The sequence below is a fragment of the Bos taurus genome, chromosome 12 (genome assembly GCF_002263795.3).
Source record: "Bos taurus isolate L1 Dominette 01449 registration number 42190680 breed Hereford chromosome 12, ARS-UCD2.0, whole genome shotgun sequence".
Taxonomy (NCBI): domain Eukaryota; kingdom Metazoa; phylum Chordata; class Mammalia; order Artiodactyla; family Bovidae; genus Bos; species Bos taurus.
The window spans coordinates 62,292,281-62,302,085 of NC_037339.1; the positions used below are offsets into that span (position 1 = coordinate 62,292,281).

At 49.8% G+C, this 9,805-nt stretch overlaps 1 protein-coding gene across 2 annotated transcripts; it reads left to right on the forward strand.

The window, feature by feature from the left end:
- Window position 1: 1 nt before the first annotated feature.
- SLITRK5 (SLIT and NTRK like family member 5) lies at window positions 2–9,603 on the forward strand. Of its 2 annotated transcripts, none has more exons than XM_025000149.2 (2): window positions 2–402; window positions 3,632–9,603. In XM_025000149.2, the coding sequence occupies exon 2, from the start codon at window positions 3,640–3,642 to the stop codon at window positions 6,526–6,528; it is 2,889 nt and encodes a 962-aa protein (XP_024855917.1). In that variant the 5' UTR covers window positions 2–402; window positions 3,632–3,639; the 3' UTR covers window positions 6,529–9,603. The 2 variants fall into 2 exon arrangements, with proteins under 2 accessions (XP_024855917.1, XP_024855918.1); XM_025000150.2 differs by lacking the exon at window positions 2–402 and adding an exon at window positions 922–1,058.
- Window positions 9,604–9,805: the final 202 nt, after the last annotated feature.

Below are 9,805 nucleotides of genomic sequence, written 5' to 3' on the forward strand. Positions count from 1 at the left end.
GCGGCGGGCTCGGCGCGGGGACACCGGCGGCGGGATCCCAGTGCGGTGGTCGCCGCGGCACAGGGGGGGCGGAGGACGGCTCCGGAGCCGCAGCCGCCGCGGGAACAGCCGAGGGGCCGGTGCCACCTTCGCTCGCCCCCTCTCTACCATGTACAGTGTGCGCTGCAAGAAGAAGGCGGGCGATGTATGCAAACCCCTGCGCCCCGCTCCCTCTGGCTCGTCCCCGGGCGTGCGCCACTGACCAGGGGGGAATGTGGTGAAGACGGCGAGGACAGCCCAGGGGGGAGGGGAGGGCCGGCCCGCGCGAACCCACGCCGGCGGGTGCCAGGGGCCGGAGGCGGCTGGAGGGGGCGGCGGCCGCTGCTGGCTCGGAGAAAGTTGGCCCCTAGGCAGATGGCAACAGTAAGTACCCGCCTGGGGGGCGAGGGGACCGGTGCAGCGGACGATGCCGGGGACCCCGCGATTGCGCGGTGGCGCGGGCTTGGGAGCGAGTGTGCTAGTGAGCCTGAGTGTGAGCGGATGCGAGCGCTCGGCGAGGCTGACCGTCACGTTAGCTGGGCCGCCCGGGGCCAGGCAAGCCCGCTCGGCGTCCCCCTCCTCGGGCTCCGCGCCTCCTCCCCCTCCCCTCCCTCCAGCAGCTCTCTCCCCGCCCCGCCCGGCTCCCGGCCCCTACAGCGCGGCGCCTCGACCGCCGGCCCTCCGCCGCCCCCTCCCCCTCCCTTCCCAGCCCGCCGCTCCGGATCGTTCCCCCCCAACACCACCCGCCCCGACTCTACCCCCACACCCTGCTGCCCGCTCCAACTACCACGGAGAGCGCCGGGGAGAGCCTTTCGGGGAGCCCCGGAACCCGCGGTCGCCACCGCGGCGGCGGCCCGGGGCTGGCGGCGTCCGGGCGCCTCTTTCCTCGCAGCCGCCCGGATCGCGGTGCTCGCCCCGCCTCGACTCGCGAGCCCTAGTGCACACTCCAAAGAGGTTTTTGGGGGTTTTTTTTGTTTTTGTTTTTTTGGTTTTTTTGCAAGGGTGGCTATGTTGAGTGGGCCTTGGAGATGTGAGACGGGGTAAGTCGGCCGTTTACTTTGCCAAAGAGGCTCCAGCGTGTGTGCTGTGTCTCTGTGTGTGTGTGTCTGTGTGTGTGGTGGCCGGGTGGCTGTCTTCCCCTCTCCTCCCGCCCCTCCTTCCTCCCCTTTCCCGGCCTTCGCTTTGGGGCGGAGTGGGGGAGGGGGAGCCTCGCGTTCTGGAACTCCGGGGGCTCCTGCCTGGGGGCCGCCCTGGGAGCACCTGCGCCCCGGAGCCGCGGGTCCGGCCTGGGTGCCGGGCTTCAGCCCACCCGGCCCCACGCTGCTTCATGATGGGATGCTTAGGACGACGATCCAGGGTTTAATTCTTTGTGGGCAGGAGGGGGGAAACAGATACAGCTTCCCCACCCCCGCCCTCCAAAAAAGAAAAAAAAAGAAAGAAAAAATCTGAGACTCTGAGAATATGCAGCGTCCCCGCGAATTTACATCGGAGGTGCGTTTCCCAGTCAGAAATGTCAGCCTTGCCCGGCTCATTCAACTTTATTTGCTCAAATTTTCGGGCTCCTTTGATAGCAGGGAGGAGGGAATCGGGAGTGGGGTGAGAGGGAAGCTCTTCGACCCTGGCGAGCCAGAACTGAATTAAAGTTGTAAACGCTCAAGTTTAATATTGGCTGGACACGTTTGGCTGTGGGCTGTCAGAGAGGGTGGGAGGTGAATGGGGGCGAGGAAGCGCCGGGCGGGAGGGGGAGGGGATCCAGCCCCCGCTGAATGGCTGTGCCGATTTGATCCAACGGAGAACGGCGATTTCAAGGTAAACGTTTTGCTCTCATAGAGGGTGTCTGTGCTGCTGTTAAGCCAGGAAGTGTTTTGTCGCTGCGTTGGGAGGTCGGGGATACTTGCAAGGTTTAGATATTGTGGGTTCCCATTCGTCTCGACACGTCTGGGTGACCACACGTGAATGAATCGCAGGCACACTTGGACACGTGCGTGCGAATGCAGGGGCTCTTCATAACACGGGCTGGAGTCGACTCGGGTATCCAGATCGTGGTCTCCAGGCTTGAACCCGTGCTTCAGAACCGTCTTGGCTTTAGTTAGGAGTTGTGATTCAACATCAGACTTCGGGGGTGGTGAGGCAGGGCCAAGCAAGGCTGGACAGAGAAAAAAGGCATTGGTTCCATGAGCCCAGCATTTCTACCGAATGTTCCCTCTCCCCCTCCTTCTCCCAACCAACGCAACACACACTCGCACACACTCACTCCATTTATGTCCTTTCCTTCTGAGCGCTGCTGTCGACTCGAAGTAGGAAGTCGAAGGAAGCCTTTAAAGGGACAAAAAGAAAGCCAGAAAGAAAAGGGAGAGGAGGGTCAGATTGATTCCTTGGGGAGATGAAATTCGGATATTAAAGCACTGACTTGTATCACTTGCTGTCCTCCCTTCTTTTCTTCCTTCTATTTTGCCTCTTCATCAGCCCAAGTCCCCTTTCTGAGGGAAGAAGGAGGGGAGTAAAGCCTTGATAATTAAATACAATAAGCAACTCCAGTGGTGGGGATGTTGACGAGGTGGTAGTTCAGTCCCAATTTTGCTAATTTGGTAGGGTTAGTTTTGCATACCGTGGCGGAGCCCGAGGTGAGGAAGGCTTTGGCGCTGGTCCTGGGTTTACTTTTAGCTGATTCCGGGTAAGCGGTGGGAACGCCTTCTTGAAACTCCAGGTACCCGGAGCTTGTTCCCGGATTGCGGATGCCTTCGCAGAGTTCTTTGTAATCCATCGTGCAGAACTATTTCAGTGGCTTAAAAATGCGGTTTAGTAGCGTCGCTGACATGATCAATGAGGAGAAGTGGACGCAGGGCGCTCTCGGGGAGGCGCTGCTAAGTGGCACCGTGCATGCAATTAGGACGCTGATGTGCTTAATAACGTAATAGTGAAGTCCACCATCAAAGCGAAAGCGCTCTCCTTTTTCTCCATGCTCAAAGCTCCCGAAGACAATTGGCCTTAAGAGCTTCTTCTGGGTCCTTTTGATGCCTTATCTCGCATGCTTTTTGCCTCTGTGAAAAGTATTCTTCAGGTTCCCACCCTGGCATTTCCAGCGATGGTTTTAAAATAGCCCAAGTATTGTGGCTCCTGGGCAAAACTGTGAAAATGGGAGACCTTCACGGTGAACTGTTAACTGAAGAGGTTTTGAAAGAAAAGCAGAGGGACTGGGTATAGGTGAGGTGGGGAACCTGATAAAAATGGTGCTTCTTTTCTCTAAAATTTAAACCGTGAATCTGAACTGACAGCCATTTTATGTATATTTATGGATTGTTTTGAAAGTGAGGGGGGGCAGGCAAGAACACTAAAACTGGATTTTGTCTAACCTGCCCTTATCTTATAAGGAGCAGCATGTTCCTGTTGTCATTAGAAAATGAAATCAACCTTTAAATCAAAGTGAATATCAGATTTTAATAAAGTCTGGAGAATGTCTATGTACCTTGGGGTGTGGGGTGTCATTACTCTCCCCTTCTTCTGGATGTCAGAAAAACAGTATTAGGAAGGAAAGAGACTTTCTGATTGATTCCTTAAGTTTTTGTCATATTCTGTTGTTTCCTTCCCCCCCCCCCCCCCGCCTCCCTTGCAGGAGATAAAATGCACACGTGCTGCCCCCCAGTAACTTTGGAACAGGATCTTCACAGAAAAATGCAGAGCTGGATGCTGCAGACTCTAGCGTTTGCTCTAACATCTCTCGTCCTTTCGTGTGCAGAAACCATCGATTATTATGGGGAAATTTGTGACAATGCATGTCCTTGTGAGGAAAAGGACGGCATTTTAACTGTGAGCTGTGAAAATCGGGGGATCATCAGCCTTTCAGAAATTAGCCCTCCCCGTTTCCCAATCTACCACCTCTTGTTGTCTGGAAACCTTTTGAGTCGTCTCTATCCCAATGAGTTTGTCAATTACACTGGGGCTTCGATTTTGCATCTGGGGAGCAATGTAATCCAGGACATTGAGACCGGGGCTTTCCACGGGCTGCGGGGTTTAAGGAGATTGCATCTGAACAATAATAAACTGGAACTTCTGCGTGATGATACCTTCCTTGGCTTGGAGAGCCTGGAGTACCTACAGGTCGATTACAATTACATCAGTGTCATTGAACCCAACGCTTTTGGGAAACTGCATTTGTTGCAGGTGCTTATCCTCAATGACAATCTCTTGTCCAGTTTACCCAACAACCTTTTCCGTTTTGTGCCGTTAACGCACTTGGACCTGCGGGGGAACCGGCTGAAACTTCTGCCCTACGTGGGGCTCTTGCAGCATATGGATAAAGTCGTGGAGTTACAACTGGAGGAAAACCCCTGGAATTGCTCCTGTGAGCTGATCTCCCTGAAGGATTGGTTAGACAGCATCTCCTACTCCGCCCTGGTGGGGGATGTGGTTTGTGAGACCCCCTTCCGCTTACACGGCCGGGACTTGGACGAAGTGTCCAAGCAGGAACTCTGCCCAAGGAAACTTATTTCGGACTATGAGATGAGGCCGCAGACGCCTCTGAGCACCACGGGGTACTTACATACCACCCCGGCCTCGGTGAATTCCGTGGCCACTTCTTCCTCTGCTGTTTACAAACCCCCCTTGAAGCCCCCTAAGGGGACTCGCCAACCCAATAAGCCCAGGGTGCGCCCCACCTCTAGGCAGCCCTCCAAGGACCTGGGCTATGGCAACTATGGCCCCAGTATCGCCTACCAGACCAAATCTCCGGTGCCTTTGGAGTGTCCCACCGCGTGCACTTGCAACCTGCAAATCTCCGATCTGGGCCTCAACGTCAACTGCCAGGAGCGCAAGATCGAGAGCATCGCAGAGCTGCAGCCCAAGCCCTACAACCCCAAGAAAATGTATCTGACGGAGAACTACATCGCCCTGGTGCGCAGGAGTGACTTCCTGGAGGCCACGGGGCTGGACCTCCTCCACCTGGGCAACAACCGCATCTCCATGATCCAGGACCGCGCCTTCGGGGACCTCACCAACCTGAGGCGCCTCTACCTAAATGGCAACAGGATCGAGCGGCTGAGCCCGGAGCTGTTCTACGGCCTGCAGAGCCTGCAGTATCTCTTCCTCCAATACAACCTCATCCGCGAGATTCAACCTGGGACTTTCGACCCGGTCCCAAACCTCCAGCTGCTATTCCTGAACAACAACCTCCTGCAGACCTTGCCCTCAGGCGTCTTCTCAGGCCTGACTCTCCTGAGGCTCAACCTCAGGAGTAACCACTTCACCTCCTTGCCGGTGAGCGGAGTCCTGGACCAGCTGACGTCACTCATCCAAATCGACCTGCACGACAACCCTTGGGATTGTACCTGCGACGTGGTGGGCATGAAGCTGTGGGTGGAGCAGCTCAAAGCGGGCGTCCTGGTGGACGAGGTCATCTGCAAGGCGCCCAAGAAGTTCGCCGAGACGGATATGCGCTCCATTAAGTCGGAGCTGCTGTGCCCTGACTACTCGGACGTGGTGGTGTCCACGCCCGCGCCCTCGTCCATCCAGGTCCCCGCGAGGACCAGCGCGGTGACCCCTGCCGTGCGTCTGAACGCCACCGGGGCGCCCGCGGGCTTGGGCGCGGGCGGAGGCGCCGCGTCGTCGGTGCCCTTGTCGGTGCTGATCCTCAGCCTGCTGCTGGTTTTCATCATGTCGGTTTTCGTGGCTGCGGGGCTCTTCGTGCTCGTCGTGAAGCGCCGGAAGAAGCACCAGAGCGACCACGCCAGCACACACAACTCCGACGTGAGCTCCTTCAACATGCAGTACAGCGTGTACGGCGGCGGCGGCGGAGGCGGCGGCGGCAGCGGCGGCGCGGGGGTCCACCCGCACGCGCACGCGCAGCACCGCGCGCCGGCGCTGCCCAAGGTGAAGACGCCCGCGGGCCACGTGTACGAGTACATCCCCCACCCCTTGGGCCACATGTGCAAAAACCCCATCTACCGCTCGCGGGAGGGCAACTCCGTGGAGGATTACAAAGACCTGCACGAGCTCAAGGTCACCTACAGCAGCAGCAACCACCACCTGCAGCCGCCGCCGCCGCCGCCGCAGCCGCAGCCCCCGCCCCCGGTGCAGCTGCAGCCGGCGGGGGAGGACGAGAGGCGGGAAAGTCACCACTTGCGGAGCCCCGCCTATAGCGTCAGCACCATCGAGCCCCGGGAGGACCTGCTCTCGCCGGTGCAGGACGCCGATCGCTTTTACAGGGGCATTTTAGAACCAGACAAACACTGCGCCACCACCCCCGCCGGCAACAGCCTCCCGGAATACCCGAAATTCCCGTGCAGTCCGGCTGCTTACACCTTCTCCCCCAACTATGACCTGAGACGCCCCCATCAGTATTTGCACCCGGGGGCGGGGGACAGCAGGCTGAGGGAACCGGTGCTCTACAGCCCCCCCAGTGCTGTCTTTGTAGAACCCAACCGGAACGAGTATCTGGAGCTAAAAGCTAAACTAAACGTTGAGCCGGACTACCTCGAAGTGCTGGAAAAACAGACCACCTTTAGCCAGTTCTAAAAAGCAAAGAAACTCCCTTAGAGCTCTTGCATTTCAAACAAACAAGCGAGCAGACACACACCGTGAACCCCATTTGATTCATTGTGTTGTTTCAACGTTTAGGGTGAAGTGCCTTGGCACGAGATTCTCAGCTTCGGCGGAAGATACTGAAAGGGTGTGCAATTTCCTTTTAATACCACACGCAGGGAAACGTTTGTGTACACTGGGCACATCACTTTCTCTTCTTGCGTGTGGGGGAGGCGAGGAGAAGGGCTTTATGGAGGGCAGTTTGCTTTGCGGGTGACTTGTTAAAGGTCATAGTCATTTTTGTAGTGGTTGGAAGTGTTGAGAATGGTGGAAGGTGACAGCGCATAGATTCTCCTCTTCCTCTTTTACTCTTTTCCCCTTCCCCTTCTCCCCCTTTGAGCCATGGGTGGGTCTAGATGGCTTTTGTGGAGAGATTAGCACACCCCCAACTTTAATAGAAAGTTTTTTTTTTCTTTCTCTCTCTTTTTCCCGTCCCCATTCTCTCTTCTCTGCTTCCTCTCTTTCTCTGCCTCCCTGCCTTCCTCCTCTCTCATTCCTTTCCTTTCTTTTTAAAGGATGTGTTTGTATGCATTCTGGACATTTGAATTAAAAGAACAAAAGTATTGTGATCTTGAAAAGATCACCATAGATGTGGACAAATCATTAAAATTACAGAGCTATATGACCCATAATTGATTAGTCAAAATAACTTATTGATGAAATATACGAATATTTTATTGTAGCACCTATTTTTATATGCGCATTTAGCATTTCTCTTTCCTTCACTATTTAGCCTATGATTTTCACAGAGGTGTCGCACTATAAAAGGAGCTGTATTTCCAAAACTGAAGTGATATCAGGAAGGCATTTAAAATCTTATTAAAAATATGGAGAACTTACATCTTAAAAATCAATGCAACCCACCCAATTGGATCTGTAATTAAAAAAAAAACAAAAACAAAAAAACACTGTATCCCAATGTATAAAAGAAAAATATTTGGGGCAATTAATTGGGCCATTCCAGTGAGAATCATGTGCAAGTTTCTGGTTTTATTAGAGAAGATTTAAAAGTATTTTTATTAGTCAACCAAAATGATGTATTGATTTGACTACTATTGTAGCCAATTTTTGATTGTTTAACCAAACCCAGTTGCATTTGTACAGATCCACGTGTACTGGCACCTCAGAAGACCAAATGATGGACTGTACAAATCTCTATACAATGTCTTTATCCTTCTGGGCAGCAAGCAATGATGATAACCACAAACACGATCTCTGTAAGATGGGGCTACTGTTGTTACAGTCTCATGTATCCCAGCACATGTAATTTTTTAAATAGTTTCTGAATAAACACTTGATAACTATGTCAAATATTGAGGGACTGAAGTAATGATTACTTAAGTGCAAAGAAATAGCTGTGTGATTTAATGAATCGCCATTATTAATTTAAGACAGTAGCTAACTTCTATTCCTAAAATGTCCCCCTAATGATCAAATATATATAATTGCACCTTTGTTGGTTCAGGGAAGTATGGTTATCTAAATGTGTCATTTAATGTGCTCATTCATGAAATTTCAACTTTACTCCTTTTCCTTACTGAAGTATCCATCTAACATGTGGAGCATGGTAAGTAATGTACTGCATATTGATTTTGTATTTTGTCATACCAGTATTATTTATTTGGTCTACAATTTTGCATAGTTTACCTTGTGTAAAGCTACCTGCAACAACTGTGATGGGTACTTTTATCTCTAGTTGATCTATATCCTAAATGTCAAAATGTTGGTGAGTATAAGCTGTTCATGTCTGAGTAAGGTTTGCCAGTGAATTAGATTATATTCAAGGGTAGGAAATATTTGGATGAATCTCAACCTTAAAGAGCCACATACTTCATTGGTGTTTGGTACATGTCTGCATAATCTCACCTGCAATGTGTACAATGTCAAGGGCTGTTCATGAACTTTGTTTAAGGAACATTTTCCGTGGCATTCTGCCACAAAGAGGCAGCATTCACCCATGAGTAAATTGACAGTAACTACTTGAATTCAGATTGAACAGGTGGTAACAGTTTCCCTAAGGAGTTAAAAAAATAAATAGTAATACTACCTTGGCCAAGAGAAGTAAACTATCCCAGTTCTGTGCAAGTTTTCTCTTCCAAAATTTTTTCTTCAGAGGGGAAGTAATAAACAATGTCATGCTATTATCATGGAAACAATGTATCTCTTACTCTCCATCTACCTCCTCCATGTTAGATCCAGGATTAGAAGATAAATATAAATATTAGTATTTGCCTTCACAATTGGAGTTGCTATTAATTTTGTCTTCACAGTGGGAGTTATTTTTCTTTAATATTGCTTTCACAATATTATCGTATGTAGATATGACAGTGTTGTACGAATTATAAAATATTAAGGCAAAGTGGAATCCTCCATGTAACTAAGTTTTATTTCTTAATTGATGTATAAAAACTAAGAGGCAACAATTACATGAAGTAAAAAATGTAGGTCTGGACAATAGAAGTAGCTTCCAGAAAGTTTGTTGATGTATTTTTCAAAGATTTACAAAGAATATTATTGTTTTCAAACCAGCACTATTTCATATAATCTTGTCGCTGTCGGTGGTTCATTTCTACCTCTACTCTTCGTAAGGTATCCAGCATTTTTTTAATCTCAAAAAATAACAATTATATAATTTATAGAAAGAAGTTATTTCTAATTTTAAATTATACTCTTCCCATCTGTATGAAGAGAATAAAAGGAAATTTATCCTTGCCCTAATAAACTTGAAATTTTAACATATAGAATCATGAAACTGTATAGAATTTAAAAATGAATTATTTTCCTCCTTCCATATGGTTTCCTGCTAAAACATTGACATATACAACAGAACATAATTTATGTGGTTTTAAATATCTGAATTTTGGGTTTTCAGGTATACTGAGTAAATAATTAAATTGGGTATATCAGTGGTATATGATTGGATTAAGGAACCCAGGAAATTCTTTCTATAGAATTTTGGAGAACATATGTAACATTTCAGACATCAATTAAAATTTGGATGAAAACTAAGCTTACTCTTTGTGCTTGTTCAATTTGATATGTTGCATAATCTCATACAAATATATCTCCTGGTAGAGATTACAAAATCTTACTTTTATCTATATATATATGATTATAGTGTAGATACTTAAATTATCTCAGAGAAATATATTTCATGTAAATGTAGATAATTTGTATGCTAATATTCAAAATGCTTTGCAGCTAAACTAAT

Bases quoted from the DNA above. Each gene is read 5' to 3' on its own strand.
- SLITRK5 (XM_025000149.2), top strand. From the start codon at position 3,640: ATGCACACGTGCTGCCCCCCAGTAACTTTGGAACAGGATCTTCACAGA.